At 37.9% G+C, this 23,283-nt stretch overlaps 2 protein-coding genes across 5 annotated transcripts in view; one reads left to right on the forward strand and one right to left on the reverse strand.

Moving 5' to 3' along the window:
* Window positions 1–10,851, reverse strand: part of ERP44 (endoplasmic reticulum protein 44) — a 72,191-nt gene extending 61,340 nt beyond the window's left edge. Inside the window, exon 1 of one of the 3 annotated variants that reach the window (XM_080669952.1) lies at window positions 10,565–10,851. In XM_080669952.1, coding sequence (XP_080526078.1) covers window positions 10,565–10,621 — 57 coding nt within the window. In that variant the 5' untranslated portion in view covers window positions 10,622–10,851. The remainder of the gene's footprint in view (window positions 1–10,564) is intronic. The other 2 variants (XM_080669953.1, XM_080669954.1) reach the window with 2 other exon arrangements.
* INVS (inversin) overlaps window positions 10,601–23,283 on the forward strand; it is a 126,219-nt gene continuing 113,536 nt past the window's right edge. Inside the window, exons 1-2 of one of the 2 annotated variants that reach the window (XM_080669945.1) lie at window positions 10,601–10,670; window positions 15,032–15,161. In XM_080669945.1, the coding sequence (XP_080526071.1) occupies window positions 10,620–10,670; window positions 15,032–15,161 (181 nt within the window). In that variant the 5' untranslated portion in view covers window positions 10,601–10,619. Of the gene's footprint in view, window positions 10,671–10,943; window positions 11,205–15,031; window positions 15,162–23,283 lie in introns of those variants that run through there. The other variant, XM_080669946.1, reaches the window with a different exon arrangement.

Below are 23,283 nucleotides of genomic sequence, written 5' to 3' on the forward strand. Positions count from 1 at the left end.
AAATCATGTCATGTGGGAATATAGACAAGCTCTTTGCTAATTTCCTAATATCACAATCCATTTTGCATTAGAAGTCACAGCTATAGATGATCAAGGGAAGTTACTACTACAGTACAAAGCAGTATTCCCCAAATAAAGTAAGCTAAAAAAGACCACTAAGGCATCAAACACAACAGCCTTGTGCATAGTTAACTACTTCAGTCATGTCTAGCCAGGTGGTTTCTCTTGCCTCATGAAGGTCAAATGAGAAAGAAAAGACTGAAAATCTGATTATTTTGCTACAAAATATTAGGCACTTCTCAGATTTAAAAGCTATTTCTTGAGGGCTCATCTTTTTATATACCTTAAGCCACTCTTTTGGTCAAGTGTATATCAAGGAAACCTTTATAACTTAGCATTATGGACTGGAAAACACAATGTAACCTTTTCTAACCAAGTAGCCATCTTCCCAACGGAAGGGATCTGTAAATGTATTCAAGACATTAGAAAAGCAAAATCATATAGTGGCATTTTCCTGATCTAAGTTGAAATACCCATCATGATCTGTCTTTATATACCAATAGGTTCTCACCAAATACCTTCATCACAGTATCTAAATTAAAAAGAATTTGTCATAGCCTCAGTTTTCATCAAATCAATAAACAGTAATTTAGCTTAATGGCCAAAACTTACTAAAGTAGTAAATATTATACATACTATGTGTAAATAACTTTACACTCCACTGAAAGCAATATTTAAGGGATAGTATGGTATATGCAAGTTTGACTTATAGGGACAAATGAAACCATATAACCAGCAATTTAAAACCTTCCACACTTACAGAAATAGGATTTTTATTTTTGCATCTTTTCATTGACCAAAAATCTGCTGTGATAATCTTCTCTTCCCTTATAAATTCAACTAAAGATATATATTTTTAAAAATTGTCATCATTTTTTCAAATCTCATCAATTACAACAGTCAAAGATATATTTTTGAATGATTTTGAGTGTACAAAGTAATAGAAATGATATTTTTCTATGTGGAGCAAACAATACCTTTTAAAGAGTAAAGCATAAAGCCTGTTTCACCACTTCATTTATACCACTTACAGGAATTTATTTGCTTTTGTATTAACAGCAGACATGCATATCAAGTTAGTTATTTCTATCAATCATAGTTATTTTTGTCACTATTTTAATAAAACTATGTCATAACTTACAGGGGAAAGAGACAAGTTAATAAGCACTTTAAGAAACCACTAATATTTACAATCAGACTTTTAAAATAGAAGTTCTCATCCATTTACCCATTTCAGAAGGTCAAAAAAAATAGTAAAAGCACAGAAAGATGGCCAGCACAAGCACTATTCTCCTCTAAGGTACTTTCTCCATTTCATAATGATGACATCATCAGTTTGACAAGGTTTCCTTCTCTATTCATTACTTTACAAAACAAAAATACTATATGCCAGATGATGCAAAGTACTTTATATATACCTTAACCTTACAACCTTGCAGAATTATCCTCACTTTTAAAATAGAAAATTTGAGGGTCAGAAAGATAAGGAAATTTGCTTAATATGACATAGCTAGAGGAATGAACTAGGCCTTTCTAGCTTTGATGTCAATCTACAGTCTAGTATTATCAGTTATGGAAATCCAGAACTATTTCATAATGCACCAACGCTCCCTTAAAGGAATGTAGATTGCATACCTAGGCTTCCAGTGGAAGAGTCCAAGTAATAAGCATGTTTGAAGCATGCAACAATATTCTAATGTAACAACTTATATTTACTGTTCACAAGCACATATATTATCTTTTATATCTTCACAGCAACTCTGAAGCTGAAGCAGGAACTATATTATTCCTACTTTATAAGTAAGGAAAATGAAACTTTGCAATATCTGACATATGGTAAGTGCAAATATTTGTTAAATGAGTCAAATAGGCTAAGTGACTTCTCCAAAAAGTGTCTACATAGGGTTCATCATTACATAATAAATATAAGTACAAAACTAAGTATAGTTATAAAACAGAGCTAGGCAGATAACTTACTCACTTAATAGTCACATGAGTAGGCTGTTTTTATGACAGTGCAATTATGAGCATTAGAAGACCACAGAGGCTGGACACTAGTCATGCCAGTTCATCATTTCAGTGCACCCAATTTCAGTATCACTGGATGGACAATTTGAAAATTACAAAAAAGGGAAATGATTCATTCATTCATCACTCACTCACTGTCCCTCATCTAAACAACATTTTTTGAACACCTAATATGTGGCAGAAACCAGAAAAGTTTAAGGGCCTACAATGTGCCATGGACACATTCACAAAGAGTGTCATTTTGTCTTCCCAGAACTCTGCAGAAGAGGTCTTCATCCCCATTTGATAGGTGAGAAAATGGAAGCTCAGAAAGGCTAAATAACTTTTTAAGTTTAGTGATCAAATTAGGTGTCATTTTCAAGTTATATGGGTACAAGCACATGTACACGCATGGGCATCTTTTGCTTCTATAATCCAGGTCACCAATGGTCTACCACTCTATACCAGGATCAAACAAGAGCAAGAGCCCAATCCTACCTTGCTCAAAATATACATGTTACTGTTAAAAGTCCTTTCAAATATACATAGAAAAAAACAGAAGGACATATGGTTGACCCTTGAACAACACAGGTTTGAACTGCATGGGTACACTTATACATGGTTGTTGTTGTGTTCAATAAATACATGTAATCCTGTAAATGTATTTTCTCTTTCTTATGATTTTTATTAACATTTTTTCTCTAGCTTGCTTTAATGTAAAAATTCAGTACATAATACAAATAATGTGTTAATCAACTGTTTATATTATTGGTAAGGCTTCTTGGCCAATAGTAGGCTATTAGTTAAGGTTTTGGGGAGTCAAAAGTTATACAAAGATCTTCAACAGTGTGTGTGGTGGGGGGGCACGCGGGGCGGGGAGGAAAGGGTCAGCGATCCTTATCCTCACATTGCTCATGGGTCAACTATAAATTAAAATGTTATCACTGGTGCTCAGTCTATGAGAAAAAATGTAGTATAGTTTTTATAGCTCTAAAGTGAAATTAAGGTCTCTGAAACTGTTCATTCAAAGATTAAGCAAAGAGCCAAGTATTTTGCAATACTGTGATACTTTTGTTAATTGTAAGCAGATTATAAGACTTTCTAAGAGAATTAGTATCCACTCTTATAGTAAAAATGGGTACTAGAAAGTTTGATGAATGAGTCAATTTAAGTAGATGTTTTCTAAGAAATTACTTTGACTACCAAAAAAAAGTAGCTCTTCTTTATCCTTTTAGCTCTTTCAGAATGTGAAGTCATTACAGAAGTGTGAACTTGTCACCAGCTAGCAGAGATTTTACTGCAGTTGGGCCAGAAATCAAAAGAATTTAGAATGTCTAAATTTCTTCTCTCAGGATAACTCTAAATCACACTTCACTTGAAACTGTTCTTTCTGCAGAGATAGACTCCATTGCTGTGTCAGTAACATTTTAAAAGTTGAATTTTCCAAAAACTCCAAACACAACAGAACAGTAAAATATCAGGCATTTAACTATGAGAGTATCATGTTCCAAGTACCAAGAAATTTTAACTGTTTAAAACTTATTCATGAGCTCTACTCCATCACTAAATCATACTTTAGAGTTGGCTTTAATTTCTTAGCAAGCTGCTTTAAATATTAAATATTAGTCTGTCTTCATGAGCTCATATAACTTCTAGCTATTTATTTTAAAGTAGGCAGTAAGAGATGCGCATTCACTAATTAGATTAGCTCCTGGGAAAAGGTATCCTTCTGATACCTGAGAAAAACAAAACAGATCAACAGGCGATCTTTTTACTGGTAATTTCCCCATTAAAATGTAGGTATGTTCTTAGTCAATATAAATTCCTCTTGCCCAGATGGCATGGCTCAGTGGTTGAGCACTGACCTAAGAACCGGGAGGTCACAGTTCGATTCCCAATAAGGGCATATGCTTGGGTTGCGGGCTCGATCCCCAATGTGGGGTGCACAAGAGGCAGCTGATCAATGATTCTCTCTCATCATTGATGTTTCTATCGCTCTCCCTCTCTCTTACTCTCTGAAATCAATAAAAATATATTTTTTTAAATAATAAAGTAAAATAAAATTTCCTCTAAAGCAACAATGTTCAATCTTTTCATCTCCTGGCACTCATAAACTAATTACTAAAATTCTGCAGCACAACAAAAATATATATTTTTTGTTGGCTTGACAAAAAAAAGGTATAATTTTGATTCACACCAGATGGCTATTGTTGTATTGGCTGTAGTCATTTTTTTTATTTTACAGTCTAAGGCAGAAAATGTCAGTGTCCCTAAATAGACAGATAGGTTTTGCATGTTTTAAAAATCCCTGTGGCATGCCCTGGCCAAGTGGATCATTTGGTAGGATTGTCATTCCATACACCAAAAGGTTGTGGGTTCAATTCACAATCAGGATATATACCGTTTGCAGGTTTGATTCCTGGGTCAGAGTAAGTATGGGAGGCAACAGATCGATGTTTCTCACATCAATGTTTCTCTCTCCCTCGCTCTCTCTCTCTCAAAAAAAAAAAAATCAATGTAAAATATCCTTGGGTGAAGATTCTAAAAAAAATTCTTGTGACACCCCAGTTGAAAATCACTACTCTAAAGTATCATTTCTAAAGATGTCACCTCAAAGGGGATTTACCACAGAGACAATTGCAGCCTCTTAAATCACAAAGCCCAAAACAGTCTATTCAATTTTACTCAATTTTTAGTTTAAGAAACTAAGGTCTCAAAAGGCAAAGTGACTTGCCCTTTTAGAAGAATCAATACTAACACTCAAACTTTCATTTTCTAATTTTAACTAGTATTCTCTGGTGCTTCCCTAAATTTGCTACAGCCAATCAAAAGGCAAATCTGTGCTCACTGATAAGATTTACAGACATTCTCCTGATGATTTCCCTTGGACAGACAAGATCTATGTTCAAGTTTTGAAACACTACTTGAGGCATTTTCCTCATTGTTTAACCTCAACTTGTCTTTCTTTCTGAGACAGAGGAAAGTGAAGCTCTCCTTACGCAACAGCACTTTCTGCAATGATAGAAATGTTCCATAATCTGTACTGATATATACAGTAGCCTCTAGCTAGATGACTACTGAGCACTTGAAATGTGGTTACTGTAACTGAGGAATGGAATTTTACATTTTATTTAATTTTAATAAATTTAAATTTATAGCACAACTCTAGACAACTCTAACTTCAGTCATTATAACTGCATGGTTTTTATATCCCTTCCTGACTACTGAACTGAGCAAGACACTGATAGTAGAGTCCCACAAAAATAAAAAGGGCCCCAATTACTTTTACCAGGGTCAAAAATTCTTCTGATTCCTAAAGACCTTTTTCTAAAAAAGTTCTTAAATCCAATTACCAAAAGTCCCACGAATGGATTCTGATAATCTTAAGGAAAAAGAACTGACACTCGGCTATTCTCCCAACGGTTTTCCTTAGCTCATATACTACTAGAATGCTTTTCTGAGATGATTTCTTCCTTATTTTCATTGCTTTTATCTATTAATAATGTTCATGTCTACAAATTCAGCTGACTAAAAGTTAGACACATTAAAATATAATGCTCAAGGTTTTTCTTAATGAGAAAAATCACAGGGCTGGAAAAATCACAGAGCTCTTAAGAACATCACCAATAGAATAAAAGCAGTTAGAATTTGATTGTAATCTCCTCAAAGACAGAACCAAGACCTGAGATCTACAGTATTACACAAGACACTTCTGCAAAGTAGCATTTTCCCCTCCTCTCTTGAATGGAGTAATTGGAATGCTGTGAGAATCCATTAAAGACCACGATCTTTATTTTGGCTAAGAAAATAATAACCTGTTCTCATGGAAATTAGCCAAAGGGTTTGCAAGCCTCTTTAGGGCCAATTCTAACATCTGGCCATGTCAGCAAGCCAGACAGCAAGACTTCTTTAAAAAGCAAAACAAAACAGGTACTCATGTTAAAGATTTATTAAGTTGTTAAACTTCTTTTATTCATTCCATTCAGGACTGAAAATTAACCAATTTAACCTTTCAAGGCCCTACTCTCATCTTTTTTGAAGAAGACTTCTCCTATTCTCCCACTGACAATAATTCCTCTTTCAAACATCTACAGCTGTCCTCTATAATGGGTACATATGGGTCTGCTAGGTATGTTGTTAAACTGCAGATTCTGACTCAGTAGGCCTGGTGTGAGGATGCCAGCAGCAGCTCCCAGGGGATGCAGATGCCTAGGTTCACAACCACACTTGTATGTAGCAAGGTCTCTAACCCACTTCTACAAGTACATTAGAGCACCTATCACTTACCTTTTGGAATTCTAATTATTGACATACACATCTTCTCTACCCCACCAAATTACAAATTTCTTGGAAGCATGATATGAATATCAAATACATTTTTCTCTTTCATAGAAAATAGCAAACAGGCATTCAAATGACAGGAGGAAAGTAAAAATACCAATGAAATAAAGTGCCTGCAGCCTAGGTCACAGAAAGCGCCTCTCTATGGAACAAAAGGTAGACTAAAGATCAATAAAGGCTGTGAAAAGTCCAACTATTTTTAATCACTTACTTGGTTAGATGAAACGGAGCACAGCAATTGCCAATATCAGGAGAGCTGTGACCAAAGCATGCTTTTCTTTACACTGAATAACAGTGAGGGGGCACAGACCTGCAACATGTTGAAAAGCTAGCAGACTTTTTTTTGGAGGAAATACCCAGTCAAATAGTAACTCTATTAATTAGGGGAGTTAGAGAAATTTCCTTTTTGAAATACAAGATAGACTACACAAAGAATCACTGAATCATCAAATTCAATGTGCTTACAAAAGTTAAGTAGGTGATTTATCCTAGATTAGTTACAGTATTAAGTATATGGAAAACTTGGAACTTGTATATAGATGCCCAAACATCTAGTTCAGAATTTTTTGCACTATGCTACCTCTTGAACGGACACTAAATGAACAAAGTAATAACACTTTCTATTGTCCTCAAATGGTATCTTGTAAATTATTCTGATTTACTATTCCAGTGGTCGGCAAACTGCGGCTCGCAAGCCGCGGTTTGCCGCCCTGTTGACTAATGAGTTTGCCGACCACTGTACTATACTATTCTGAATTATCTGTGGAAGTAAAAATAAACATTTTTTTTAAAAAAGGGGACAAATAACGTGAACACATACATTACATACACATGGAGAAATATAAATGGTTAATAAATATGAAAAAATATTCAACTTTGGTGGTAATCAAATAAATGTAAATTTTAAGTCAGATACCGTTTTTGGACTACTAAATTGGCACATACGACAAAACACCTACTGATTGTTTAGTGTAAGGAAGTAAGAATACACATACACCACTGGTAGGAATACACATTAGTAGACTTTTCAGTAGAGCAATTTGGTACAATATATCAGAAATCCTAAATAACTGACATACCATAGGATCCAAGAAATATAATTCTAGAAAAGTTACCTGAGGATATATTTGAAGATTTGCAGTAAATATCATTGTATGTGTATCTTTTGTACATTTTTTATAATTTTGTATTTATGCCCAGGGAAAAATGATCACATTGAGTTTTGTGGGTTTTTTTAAAAATATATTTTATTGATTTTAGAGAGGAAGGGAGAGGGAGAGATAGAAACATCAATGATGAGAGAGAATCATTGATTGGCTGCTTCCTGCACGCCCCCTCCTGGGGATCAAGCCCGTAACCCAGGCATGTGCCCTTGGCCGGAATCAAACCTGGGACCCTTCAGTCCGCAGGCCGAGGCTCTATCCACTGAGCCAAACCAGCTAGGGACACAATGAGCTTTTTAGGCACAGAGTGATATTCCAAAATGCCTTTGAGATCAGGGGAAACCACTTGCCTACAGAAGTTTAGGATTATATGTTTCAGTTGTTATTTTATGAACACCACTAAGTCTGGATAGAGCTAGTCCTTTAGGGCTGAGCTATAGTTTGCCTGAAAAAAATTATTGTTGTAAGAGAATATGTGGCTTTTTAGAACAGGCTATTTAAGGAAAAAATGATGACCTCAGCTAGGTGGAAACTTGAATACTCAATGGCTGCACATGGGAGGGAATAAACAATCTGATAGAAGAGAGGGAGGAGGAATAAAATACCTTGGGGAAGATAAAGGACATATTTTCAAACAGGTACTGAGTAAGCAAGTTCCATCACTGAGACATAACTTCCAGTTAGATAAATAACTCATTATGACTAGACAGATGTTTTACAAATATTTGCTAACTGGTATATATTGCTAAAACTACTTTGGTAAACACTGTGTTTAAACTGAATCTAGCATGTCTTGTAATTCTGGTTTATTAAACTATTTTCCAGCCCATTAGTCTTACAGGTATTTTCTAAAATGATTTCTAAGTTTCTATTTCTCTACATTTACTTAGGTAAATATGCAAAATGTTAACTAGATTTTAGAATTACCAGAAAAAAAAATTTTCTTTTATCTTTAATTGGATTTGTAGGTTTTCTATAAAAAGCATGAATTATTTCAAAACACATTCTTTTCCTTCTTAAACTTAGCTCTCCAATCAAACATACCATTTCAAAAAAGTACATCTAATAGCTTTCTATTCAGTGTCAACTTTTCTTTCCACTATTTTAAGATTTTTTTCCCCTTTGCTTTTTTTTGGTAACTGAAAAGTGATTTCTGGCAGACAACTCATATTTCAGGCCATTATATGGATATAAAAAATAATATTATCTAGTGTCCTTAAAGAGAGACTGGTCTCTAATAACAATGAGAAGGAAAAGAGAATCACAGTGTATAATGAAATTACCAAAAAATCAACTTTATACAGAATATTTTCCTATTTACAGAAATCACTCACTGCTGTATAAATGGCAATAAGACACGTTATCATTTAATACTAACACATTTATATACAGTTTTTAGTTCTCAAAAATATTTTCACAGCCAGCCCCTTTAGTTTTCTTTATAGTGCTCTTCCACTGAAAAGGTTTAAGCTAATACTGTATATGGTTTTCATGTATGACTTGTAAATCACAGAGGTAAGTGAGAAGAAGGGGAGAGGGAGGAAGGGAGAAATCACAGAGGTAAGTGAGAAGAAGGGGAGAGGGAGGAAGGGAGAGAAACTATTTTAAACACAAATATTAAAAATTTAATGTACTATAAAAAAGTGAGGCCCCTGGAAAAAAAAAAATTTAATGTACTATGGTGAAATAAGCACTGTGAGTCAAGAGACCTGATGAAGTCTCAGTTCTCCTGATAACCAGCTACAGGACTTCCTGAGTGACGTAATCATGTTTTTTAAATTGTAAAGAAAGTGACTGATTTTGATTTAATGTACATCTTAAATTTGGTGTTTAAAAAATCCACAATTGCCCAGCCAGCGTGGCTTAGTAGTTGAGCGTTGACCTATGAACCAGGAGGTTGCAGTTCAATTCGGGTCAGGGACAGGGCCCGGGCCCGGGTTGCAGGCTCGGTGCAGGAGGCAGCTGATCAATAATTCTTTTTTTTTTTTATCAATAATTCTTTCTCATCATTGATGTTTCTCTCTCTCTCTCTCTCTCCCTCCCCTTCCTCTCTGAAATAAATAAAATTCTATTTTTAAAAAATTTTGCAATTAAAGTTTTTTCAAATATTATATAACAGCGCAATTAAAGGTATGTCATTTTTTTCCATATGGAGTTAGTCCTTCACTTTTGTCTTAATTTGACCTGCAGCATGGATGGATTACTTATGTTGCACACTCAAAGATGTACTTTGGAGGAAAAGGGACTGAGGAAAGATTCCTTTATAAGATGGGATGGAGCTAAGCAGAAGTTAAGGAATGGGTACATATGTATGCAAAAAAATGTGATCATTCGCAAATCAGAAGCACTAAAGAACAACTCTGCTTAAATCTGGGAGAGGGGCTGTAACAAAAATTGAGGGAGGTCCTGGGCCCAGGACTTCAAGTAATTTCAGCCTCCAACCTTTATTCCCCACTGGACACCAAACCAGTCTCCAGTTCCGGGTTCCCAACCAATCATATCAAGCCACAACAGAGAGCATTGCCAACCCGGGCACCGGTTCAGGACTCCAGAGCGAGATTCACACGACCCCAGCAACTGTCGGCCTCACCCTTTCCAAAAGGAGGTGATGAGAAGGAACAGTATAGGTCTACCCCCGTCCTTTTCGATTCGGGCTACCACCAGGTCCAGGAGCCCTCGAGACCGAGGCAACCTCCATACTCCGGGCACAGGAGGAGCGCCTGGCTGCGACCCTCCCACGTATCCTTTCCCCAGGGCTCTCTCCTGTTTATGGGTCCCAAGCGCCGGCCACGGTTTCTCAGGCCTCGGGGACTCCGGGCCTGAAAGTGGACAGACGAATGCCGAGAGTGAAGGCGGCAGCGGAGGGTGTACTCCTCGCCACCGAAGAAAAAAAATAGGAAATCAGGAGTAGGGGCCGAGGTGTTCCCCCTCGGCGACGGCCTCCCGCCGTCCGCGCGTCTGTCGAAGGGTCTGTCATTCCTTCCCTCACTCACCAGGAGCAGCAGGGAGCATCTCAAGTCGGGGAAGGCTGGGAAGACGGCAGGATTCATGGTAACGCTGGGATCCGCGGCAGAGACAGGCGTTGGCCGCTGGGACTGGGTAAGGTTGGGTTGGGTTAGGAAAGGGATGGGCTCCGGGGGCCGGCGGCAGCGGAGGAATCTCCCGGCAGCGACACCCCGTCCTCTCGACCCGGAGCTCCCGCGGCGAACACCCCGGACAACTTCCAGAGAGGCCTCTCAACCCTCACTTCCGGGTCCCGCCCACCTCGGAGCACGTCGGGAAACGTAGTCCTTGACTACTTCCGCTGAGTACGTCATCGCTCATCCAGAACTCCTTTCCCATCAGGCTCTCAGCCCAGGTCTACTCGGTTCTCTGCGCGCGAGGCCCTGTGGGATAGAAAGGGCGGAGAGCAGGAGAACCCTGTGTTTTCGGAAGGATGGGAACTACAATTCCCAAAAGGTTGTGCGGTCCAGAGTCAGCGGCCTTCAAAGGGACCCCGTTAGTTTTAGCGCAGTGGGGGATCTGCCCCGGCCGGATGTAGGTACGGTCTTGGCTCCTGGCGGGTGGGGCGGCCCAGTGGGGGTCGTGCCTCCTGGAGCCGCCCCCGGGACGCGAGTCCTGGCGGAGGAGAGGGTGAGTAGTAGGGTGCCTGGTTGGGAAAGCTCCAATCACACCGCCTTGGCCCCTGCCTGAGACTCATGGTCCTCCTGGCCTGGCCTGTGGCCTGAGCCTCCATCCTTGGCCTCCCCGCCTGCTGCCTCTGCTTTCCGCGCTAATTCCTGCTAAGTCGGAGCCACTTCTGGGGGCCTCAGTTGAATAAGTAAACGACGCATCCCTAATTGTCTCTTTGGGCTCGTAAAAGTAGTAGATGTGAAATAGCTGGGAAAGCACGTCGTAAACAGAAGCTCAAGCGTGAGAGTGCTGCTAAGGCGCATGATCGATCACTCCCCAGAAGACAATTAACGAAGTTCATTAGCCAGTTGAGGATCTTAACCTGTCCTCTGCTCTCCAGTCTCATCTACAAACACCCAGCCGGATCACCTGCCCCAAATGGTAGCCAAACAATCACGACTAAGTACCTGGATGCATTCTTCTTTATTGTGGTTCTCCCTATGTCTTGCTTTTGCTCCAGCTTTCCTGCTGCCTGGAATGGCCTTCACCTCTTTTCTATTTGGAATTTCATCTAAAATGTCATAGCCTCTGAGAACTTACCACGCAACCAACCCTTTAGTCCTAATCAGAATTACTCTTCCTTGCTTGTGACTACAGCACCACTAGTTTTGTACAGTTATAAATTATTAGACCATTTATTACACTGGCTTGTTTTACAATTAGTGATGACGATGCCTTTGCATTTTATGATTAACAAAGTGGTTTTGATTTTCACCTATAAATATGATTACAAAACAGCGCTAAAGTAATACATTTGAGCCAAAAAGACAAATAAGCAAAAAAAAAAAAAAAAAAAAACACTAGAAAATCACTTGCCCAAGGTGACAAAATTAGATAGTGGCAGAACCAAGACTTATAGTTAAGTGTCCTGTCTAGTAAAACTCTGAACACTTAGAATCTAAAATGACATGTATTAGAGTTCAGAACAATACCTAGCACAGCCGAAACCGGTTTGGCTCAGTGGATAGAGCGTCGGCCTGCAGACTGAAGGGTCCCAGGTTCGATTCCGGTCAAGGGCATGTACCTTGGTTGCGGGCACATCCCCAGTGGGAGGTGTGCAGGAGGCAGCTGATCGATGTTTCTCTCTCATCGATATTTCTAACTCTCTATCCCTCTCCCTTCCTCTCTGTAAAATATCAATAAAATATATTTAAAAAAAAAAAAAAAGACCTAGCACATAGTTGGTACTGTTAATGTAAAAACATTCAGACCTGTAAAGGATTTTTGTTGAGTTTATTTGAGCCAAACTGATGTCAATTGCTGGGAAGCAAAATCTCAACAGATTGGGATAATGCTCTGGCGAATGGCTGTTTTTTGTTTTGACCTTGTTTTTATAAATTACCATCAAAGGGGAAGATGTAAATGGGTTACATGAAAACCGTTGGTGATAGATTAGGGAGGTGGGAGAAAGCAAATGGGGTTGGGGGCCCGGGTGGGGAAACCTCTGAGATTGGATAAAAAGTGAAATGATGGACATATGCTTCTTTTACATAGATGGATACAGGGTAGTTAACATAGTTAACAGTTGACAATATAACAATAAACAATGAGGGAATTTGTAGTTTCCAGCCCTGGCGCCATTTGTTATGCCCTGAGGGGTCCTGAAAAAAAGGGAAGTTACCCAGACATTTCACAGGTATGTTATCTTAGATGCAAAAAGACAATAGGCTCAGTAAAGATCGACATTGATCTTTGTCAGGGAAAATACTGGCCTAGGACATGACTACCCACTATAAACTGCTTTCAGTTAAATATTTAATTTCAGACCATCCTTTGTGGTTACTTTAGGTCTTTGAGTTTGCACAACTGCCATGCACATGGCCTTCCCTGAACTAGTCAGGTTAGCATGTGGCCTTTTTTTTTTTTTTTTTTTCCATCCATAGTACTTGTTGAACCAATCAACGTGGTGTACCTTTTCCACTTTCATATTTTATAGGAAGTCTGAGAGCTGAGGTAGCCAAAGGGCACGCTGCTTATTACTAATGGAATAGAGCCTACAGCTCTAGTGCAGTTATTCCTCTGCTGTGTTTCTACCTCCACCCCTCTTTTGTAGCTTCTCTCAAGTCACTTTAATATAGCCTGCATATGACAGTGGTTTTTCTGACATGACAGACATGCTCAGACATGACAAGTGTCTCACAATGCCCATGAAAATAAAGACACAGAGCTGACGTTTACCAAAATTAAGAAAACACTTTCATTCTAAGGCAGCATCTGAACCAAAAATCCCTGTCAGTGACAACACAAGTACTGGCTTATCATTAGTGATCACTTATCTTACAAAACTCTCAGATTCTGGGGAGTCACAAAGATTGGAGTGATACTCCTTGGTAAAATCAAAAGAGGGCCTTGCCTACCCTTACGGAAGCTATTAATGAGCTCATTAACAGCTGCTCTCTTTAAATAGCTGTATGTGTGCTCCAGTGTGCCTGAACCCCATGTCTCCCTGTGATTCTGACAGTTTTTAACCTCCCTGCTCCATTTAGGCATTCAGCTTTGATGGAACATCTTATGTTTAGGAAGGAAGTTTTTCATTGATGCATCTACCCCTGTTCCTTTCCCATCAGGTGCTTGAATTCTTGCGCATTTCTGACATAATCCAGCCTCTGCTTAAACAATCATGATAGAGAACTCACTATTTTCCTAAGCATATAGTGCATTTCTAGATAGTTTTAGCAACCATATCAGACTACTAATCAGAACAAAAATTTCCTTAATGAAACATGGGTAATTCTAATGATGTGTTGTGTTCCAAGTAAGATCTTAAGGTCAGGGTCTCAAGCTAGGTGTATTTCCCTGGTGGGCACAAGGAAACAACAAATAAAAATTTTAAATTCTGCCTTAAAAAAATTCTGTTTTTCATCTGCATGAAAAAAGAACTAGGTTTTAATTTAGCACTCAAATCTGGTTAATTCTGACCTAACAAGTTCACATCATCCCTATTTTGTGGCTTGGTCATTACCTTTATTCCCAATATCAATTCTAATGTTTAATATTATGTGGAGTTAAATTACTTGTATTAACTTAAAAATCAATGTGGTTTTGGGGCACTGTGCCTAATGTTAAATATCGAGTCTCTTCCCCCTCCCCCATTTTTTTCCTGGGATAGCTCCTGAGAAGGGTTTTAGGAGCATCTAAAACCAGCCGTGGGCAAACTACGGCCCGCGGGCGGGATCCAGCTGTTCTATCCTGTTCTCTTGCTCTCCCCTCCGCTCCTTTACTTTGAATTTATATTAGTTCACACAAACACTCCATCCATGCTTTTGTTCCGGCCCTCTGGTCCAGTTTAAGAACCCATTGTGGCCCTCGAGTCAAAAAGTTTGCCCACCCCTGAAATCCCTTCATATTAAAGAGGAGCAACTTGCACAAAGGATCACCCAATTTGACACATTATGGCAATTCTAGGACTAGGGCTACAGATTTTTTGAATCCTAGTCACAGATTCTAGTAAACCATCTATACTAATAAAAGGGTAATATGCTAATTAGGGCAGACATCTTCCGGCTGTCCATCCAGACAAAGCCACAGCAGCAGGCAGTGGCAGCAGCAGCGGGGTGATGGGGGTGGTGCCTTCTCCTGATCAGCCTGGTGGCCTCCTGCAGAGGAGGACATCCTCTGAGGGCTCCCAGACTGTGAGAGGGGGCAGGCCAGGCTGAGAGACCCCCTCCCCAATGCATGAATTTTCATGCACCAGGCCTCTAGTATTTATAATATATCTATTTCCAACGAATGAGACAGCTTTTAGAAATGATTCCTGCGTATGCTCATGGCTTAAATAATTGTTTCAGGTTTCTTCAGTTGCTGAGAAGACTATGAACAGATCAGAGAACTTGTTCTTTACTGGCTTCTCATTAGCATCCCAAGTTCATGCTGCTGCTATTAACGGAGATAAGGGTGCTCTTCACAGGCTCATCATAGGTAAGCAGTCCTTGTAAATACAGAAACTTTAAAAATAACTCTTTGTCCTAAGGAAGTTTGTTAATCTTAGTTTTAATTTGCACTGTACTTAAACATTGTAATGAAAACACATTATTATTTACATTTTGTTCCAGGACTTGAACAATAAATAAAGTCCTGGAACTTAAAAATATGGATTAGGATTAGGTGAAAAGTACTTGAGAAATATCTGTGTATTTGGCTTTGAATCTGAATATGTATGCTAAGGTAATTCATCTCTGTAATAAAAGAGATCTAGAATGAGATAGTAAACAATGATCTTTATATTTAATATATTTCAAAGGTACTAACATTTACAAATATTTTAAATTATGATGATTTAAAATTGATTTAGTGGTCTTCCTATCATTGATTGATTGACACTGATTCAGTGTCCTGCCTAGCATATGTATAGAGATAGGTCCAATATAGAAGTTCTAGAAAGAGAACAAAGTGAATAGAAGAGGGACAGTATTCAAGAACAAAATGGGTAAGAATTTTTCAAAGTCATAAAGCCCACAAATTCACCTGTTCATAAGTCATTAGCCCTAAAGAAAATAAATAAAATAAAAATGTATATTACTGGTGATCATTTTACACACCAGTGTCTGTGACATCATGATTGAAAACTTGGGCTTTAAAAATAAAATCCACACTACTTGGACTTTCATACCCATTCTTTCAGAATTTATTTTCATCCTACCTTTCCAGCTTCTCCAGGAACTTCTACCCAGGCACCCTAACTTCTGACTAGGCTTTCTGTTCCCCAGTATGCCATGAATTTTACCTTACTTTTCCCTGTACATCTGTTCCCTCTCCTCTTTTCTACCTTCTCCTCACCTTACCCTTTTCTCTACTGAATAATCTCCTACTTATCTTTAAAGACAAAATTATTTTATCACACACTGCAAAAATTTCTCTTCTCTGTTAGGGATGTTATCACTTGATAACTTAGCTTCCCCTCATCTTCCTACATTCACAGTTACTCCCGGGAACTTGACATCTTTCCTACTTCTGAATCATTCATTCAGACATTCACCATTCAACTAAAACTCTCTTACTTTCAGCTCACTTACTAATAAGAGCAATAGTTTTTCAATGTCATTGAAACTTCCACATTCTTTTTTTTTTTTAATTTCAACTATTAGTCTCCTTCTGTCTTTATGTTCCTCTGTATTCAACCCTGATTCCATGGGCTATTATTAAAACCCTTTTCTTGGAAAAATTATCTTTCCTCCTCACCTCTGTTGCACCTGGCTGCTGTAATCCCAGCTCTGGATGGACCTAATTCATCTCCATCTGCCAACCCCTGAACAATTTCACCTTTCTGGGAGACTGGTAGTACCCTAAATTCATGATTACCCTCGTCAAATGGTCACTCAACATTTTCTGCTCATAATACCACATTTCTCCATAATAAGGGTTTCATATCTTCTCACTCTACCAAACCTCTGACTGCCAGTTCTCCCTCCCTCCATACTCACCTAATGCTTTATGTTTCCTACAGAAAATGAAGACTATAAATAGGAACTCTCATCTTTCAGCAAGATATTTACAAATCAACCTACCTCTGCACCCATCATCTTCTCTCCTTCTGCTAAAACAGAGCAAATATCCCTTTGTGTCAAAGGTCACTTCTTTCACACATGCTCTGTATTCTATCTCTTCCTATCTTCTCAGATACCCTGCTCCATTTTTTAAAAATCTCATTACTATAACTTTAACCTTTTCTTCTACTATAATTCTTCCCATCAACATTTAAACATGTCTGTTGTCTCCATGATTTAGAAATTCCTTCCCTGTTCTTTCATCTCCCTCTAGGTATTACCATATCTCTCAACTTTCCTTCATAAAGGTTGAAGAGACTTTCCCTGTATCAGTGCACAGACTAAGCTGCTATACTAGTAAAAGTGACTTAAACAGTCAGAGAAAGACAAGTATCACATGATCGCACCCATATGTGGAATCTAAGTAACAAAATAAACTGATGAATGGAGTGAATCCAGAGACTCTAAGCATGGAACAGAGTGTGGAATCTTAGAGGGAAGGTGGGGGAGGGTGGGTGGGTGGGAGGTAATCAACCAAAGACCTTGTATGCATATATACATAACCCATGGACACAGACAATAGGGTGCTGAAGGCGTTGGGGTGGGGGGGACAGAGCGAGCTGGAGGGGGGTGAATGGGGGGGGAAGGGGATATATGTAATACTTTCAACAATAAAGAATTATTTAAAAAAATAAAAGTGACTTAAATAAGATATAAGTATATTTCATTCTCATAATAGTACAAAGGTAATTGGGCAATCTAAGGTGAATAGACATTTCTGCTTCACACAATTCCTGGGATGCTGTTAGGGCTTGGCTCTGCCATTCTCAACATGTGGCTTCCCTCTCTGGGTCAAAGGCAGATAGATTGTAGTCATAGCCCAGTCAGCAGGAAAGCCATTTGTCATGCAGGAGGTGGACTACTCTTAGACACACAGAGCCACACCTAGGACAGAAGAGGCTAAAAAAAAGTCCCTCCCTGGATGGTGTCATGCCCAACTAAAACTCAGAGTGCTTAATTCATGAAAATAAAAATGAGAGAATGTGTATGGAGGCAATTATCACTCCCTCACCAAAACCAAGCTTCTCAAGCTGTCTGTACCCATTGTCCCTACTGCTTTATCACTCTTGTATTAAAGGAAAACAAAACATATTTTCTTATTTTGAAATATACATATAGAGCAATACATAAGACTTTAATGTGCAGTTTAACAAATAAATATAGAGCAAACATCCATGTAACCACTCGAGACAGAACATTGGTCCCCGGAAGCCCCGAATACATCCTTCCCTCCCCTTAGAATAATTGTTATCGACTTTTATGGTAATAATTATATTGTAGTTTTACCACCTAAATATAGATCTTAAATACTATAATTTCATTCTGCTTTTCTGAACTTACTTTTGCTAAACGTTCCATGTTCACTTGTACTGAAAATTGTGTATATAATTTTGTTGTTTTCTTGCTCAAAAACTCTTTAATTGCTTCCCATTGTATTTGGAATAAAATTTAAAAGTGTGCCTCTACCTTTTCCCCTCTCCAACCTCACCTTTCACCACTCTTATACTAGAAAAACTTGTTTTCTTTTAGTGTCTGAATCCTACCAAGCCCTTTTCTATCTCAGGACTTTTGCCTGAAATTCTGGTCTTCCATCCTCTGACTAACTCTTAGTCATCTTTCAGATCTCAGCATTCACGTCGCTTCTTCTAAGAGGCCTGCTGTGAACACCCAATCTCAGTGAGTTTGTTCATTGTGTTCTCTCTTGGAACTCTGCAGTTTTCTTTCATAGACCTTGTCTCAGATTGTAACTGTATATTTATATGTATAACTGTGTTTCTCCTCTATAAGCTAGTAGCCTCCATGAGGAAACAGTGTCTGTTTAATTTACCACTACATCCACAAAATTTGGCACAGTTCTTAGCACTTGGTACACACAATAGAAATATTTGTTAAAGAAATGAATAGATATTATAATTGTTAAAGAAATGAATAAATATTATATCTTACCTTCTAAGAAGTCTATAATCATCTTGAGGATCACATTTAAATGTGCATTGAGTTGAATCGAATTGAATTGAGAGGCAGGTTAGGACTAAATTTCTTTTTTTTCTTTAAATATATTTTATTGATTTTTTACAGAGAGGAAGAGAGAGGGATAGAGAGTTAGAAACATCGATGAGAGAGAAACATCGATCAGCTGCCTCCTGCACACCTCCTACTGGGGATGTGCCGGCAACCAAGGTACATGCCCTTGACTGGAATCAAACCTGGGACCCTTCAGTCTGCAGGCTGACGCTCTTTCCACTGAGCCAAACCGGTTAGGGCTAGGACTAAATTTCAATGGAAAAAAATTTAAGTCAGAATACCTAAGAGGAAATATCTTATAAAATGGGATTCTGTATTGTTTTAATGAAAAGTATAATTTTGAAAGGAAACAGAGCATGTAGTATTTTATAAATTAAAAATACTTTTACAGGCTCAGTCATACAAATTAACTAATATGCCATAAAATAAAACTTGAAATATTTCTATAATTTTATAGCCCCTAAGAAAAATCCTTAAAACAAAAAAGATAAGCAAAATGATGTTGTGAAACCAGTATAAAGTTGATAAATTTATTTATAAATTGGTTCCCTATGTTTTCTATCATCTTACCTCATTACTGACTTTGAGCTGTAACACTGCTCATCTCTGAGAATTCTGCCATTATGTCTTCTGTGCAAAACAGTAATACCTTTGCTCTGTGTTATTTCTCAACATTTGTATATTCCTACTAAGATAATAACTCTTCCATCTTAAGTATATAAACTAAATGTATCGTATATATTCTTTTATGTAGCACATGCTTTTTTCTAAAGTAGTAACGTAGTACTACAGATTATGTTTTATGTTTTTCTTGAATCTTTGCTCACCAACTGTTCAGTGAATTCATTCACTTTAGCATTTTCTATTTTCCCTTCTCTGTTTCCATGGAGAAGTATGTCAGTGATGTGTTTGCCTCCATGGAAACAGATGAGCATCTCTTTCTACATACACAGCTAATTAAATCGAACACTTTCTCTACTGCCCAGTATCCCGGAGGAGGGTTGAAGAGACTTTCCCTGAGACATCATTTTAGTAGCAGTTTTTAGTGTTTAACCTAATACAGTGCATTAATGTTTTAACTTAACTCATTACATCCTAGATTCAGATGAATTAGAGTTCTGTTCTGGGTCCTAAAAGCATAAACATACATAGTAAAATCCTTATGTGCTATGGTTATCATTTATAGATATGGTTATCTCTTAACATCAAATGTACATAATTTGAATGAATACCAGAGATATAGTTGCTAATAGAATTTAGTAGATTCATTTTGATACTGTACAATGTAGTATAGTAGAAGGGACATGGATTTTAGGGTCAGATAAACCTGAGTTTTGAGTTCTGGCTTTGTCATTTATTAGCTGTATTACCCTTGGCTAAGCCACTTAAATCTTTTTTGGCTTAAGTCTCCTCCTCTGTAAACTATAAGCTATAATACTCTGCTTCTGTGAGAATTAAATTGGATAATAACTGTGAAACATTTGGGTGACTATAACTAATATTACTCTATTATATATTTGATAGTTTCTAAGAGATTAGATCTTAAAAGTTTTCCTCACAAGAAAAATAATTGTAGCTATGGGTGGTGATGCAATAAAGAATAATACTGTTTTCTTTGTGAAAACCAAACTAAATCATTTGTAAATATGCACAGTGTGTCAAGATTAATATTGTCATTGTTGCTACTAGTGTGTGGGGTGGTTTGCAGTGGTTAAGTGACCAGGCATCAACATTCTGATTCTACCACAATTCCTTCCCCCACCCCACCCCCAAGTTCTGAGCCAGTATGAGTCTCTCTGAATCATTTTCTCTCTTAGTTTATGGCATCTCCCAACAAAGTAGTTAGGTATGGCAAGGAGCTTCATAAGTGGTAGAGTAGTGGCATTATTTCAGGATACTTCTTCTTTTACCCCAACCCTGACCTTAAATGTTATGGGTCACTAAATATTTTATAAATGCTTCCTTAATACATATGTGTATATCAGTATACTTACATGTGTATGCATCCATACTAATAATAGTAATAAAGTTAGCCAACTTACAAATGTATGTTGTATGTGCCAGGCACTGTATGAAGTGTTATGCAACTCATTAACTCATTTAATAGTAAGCACTACAAAGAGTCTTGGGTACCATTATTGTCCTCATTTTATATGTGAGGAAACTGAGGCATAGAGAGATTAAGTGACTTTTCTAATAAGTAGCAAAAGTAAGATTGAAGCCTGAAAGTCTAATTCCAAAATGCATGCTTTTAAATACTAAGCTATGGGGCTATTCCTGCAGACACATGCACATTCATATGTATGAATGCATAGAGAATGAGAAAGACAAGAAAGAAAACCGATTAGGTGTACACCTGATTGATGAACTTAATGGTTATCTAGATTGGATTTTTCTTAACTTTTTTTTTCTTGTACTACAGGCCCTTTGGCAATCTGGTAAAGCTTATGGCCCTTCTCAGAACTATGTTTTTAAGAGCTTAAATATAATATATAGGAATCCAAAGAAAATCAGTTATATTTTAACTGATAGTTATCAAAGTACTTTTAAATTGTGATATAGCAATAAACCTATAATTACTTTTTATTAACACATTAAATAGCAAGATCTAATGGCAGATCTAACAACTATGACAATTTCAAAATAGCAATAAGTGTAAATGACATATTAAGATACCACAACAATTATAATGAGGTAATATATAAAAATATTTTATAAAATCTCAAGTGTCCTCAAAATATGTATGTTATTCTCATATGTTAGGACATTGAGATTTAGAAATTTAGAAATTTAGTTGTAGTGTTTGGGGTGGTTGGCAGTGATTAAGTAAAGTTAAGAGTCAATCCCAATCTCTTGATTTTGAATCCTATTTTCTTTCCACTGTTCTTATGATGCCTTTAAAACAATAAGCAGATATTTTGTAAATGCCTTCCCAAGATTGATAGTACAACAGATGTGACATAGGGAGTGGATGAAAGCAGATGAAGTGCATCTCTCATGCCACACAAAGGTAACATTTCAGAACAAGCAAATAAGATGTCAGTAGAGAATGCTGGATTTACTCGTGTTGGAGAGTATGGCACCATAGCTATGGTGTGGGCTGGCACAACTGTCATTACAAGTGGCAGTCATTCCTCTAACTGCTAGAGCGGGAGCTCTGGTGTCTGCACATCTGAGTCTATTAACCATACAGATTCTTCTGTTCCAAGTAGCCTTAAAAATAACTGAGTGCAGTAGAGCAGTGGCTTTCCAGTCATGGTTCAGCTCAGCTTTCTGAGCTATGTGCAGGCTGAGCACATGCAGAATGCCAGCCCAGTTAAGCAAGCACCAAATGGCCATGGATTAGAGGCGCTCTCTCTACAGTTGCCAGAATAATTAAAACAACATAGCACATGAGGCAGCTGCTTTCCATATTAGCTGTCCCCGACAGCAATGCAAATACAAGTGCCTGTCACCTAGTGCATATCCGTTTACATCGCAAGCCCTACGCTTATACATGTTGCGATTACCAAACCATCAGTCATTTCACTCAGACATCAAAATAAACTATTGTGTAGGCTGGGCAGGTATTGGCTGAATCTTATAATTGAGGAAACTAAGGAAGATGGGAGGGCAGGTATGTAAAGGCACAGGCCTCTCTCAGCTAGGAAGCTCAGAACCTGAAGGGACCCTTGTTACTCGGGAACTAGCCATAAAGTCACCATCCTCCCTAAGCAACTCAAAACAGGACTGAACTGAGGCTGAATGCTGCTTTTTTCTCATCATGAAGAAGGGATCTATGGCTTCAGTTTCCTCGAATACACAGATTTTGCCTTATAGCCATAACATATCAAATGGTTGACATAACCTAGTAAAATCTTCTCTGTTGGGAAATATAAATAACCAGTTATACAAAAACAAAGTATGCCAGGGATTGACGAGAAGGTTGAAGGTTCCCTGTTCATTACAGACAGGGGAAGAGCATAGCAATTGGCCTAATGTTCTATGTCCTGGTGGTAGAGTTACCATTAACCGCATGCTGCTGATTTCGCTTTGTCCCTGAGAAACTTAATCAGTTGGGATTATCCCAGGATGTGATGATTGCCTCCATTTCTCAGCATTTTTACATGTGACCACAGTTCCCGAGTCCCCTCCCTTTCCAAAGGGAGAATTGCACTCTAGGGGGAAATTATAAGGATTGCTGACATCTTGCTAATTCTAGCCACTACTATCTGCTTAACATTAACAAGTGAGATGCTGGTAGAGAGAATCATTTAATCATTTAATCGTGAAAGACAACTGGAGACTGGCCTTACTCCCACATGTTCTCTGTTAGTGTCATTTTGACTCCAGAAGATCTCAAAGGAACATGCTCTACCTATAATGCACTTTAGTTTTGTAAATGAGTTTGGGTTTAAATGAGACCTTATCTTATAAAGGCAATGATAGAATCTCAGAAATCTTCTGGATTAAATATTGGAGGCCCTTAAGCA

Source organism: Plecotus auritus (assembly GCF_963455305.1).
Source record: "Plecotus auritus genome assembly, chromosome: 5".
Lineage (NCBI taxonomy): Eukaryota > Metazoa > Chordata > Mammalia > Chiroptera > Vespertilionidae > Plecotus > Plecotus auritus.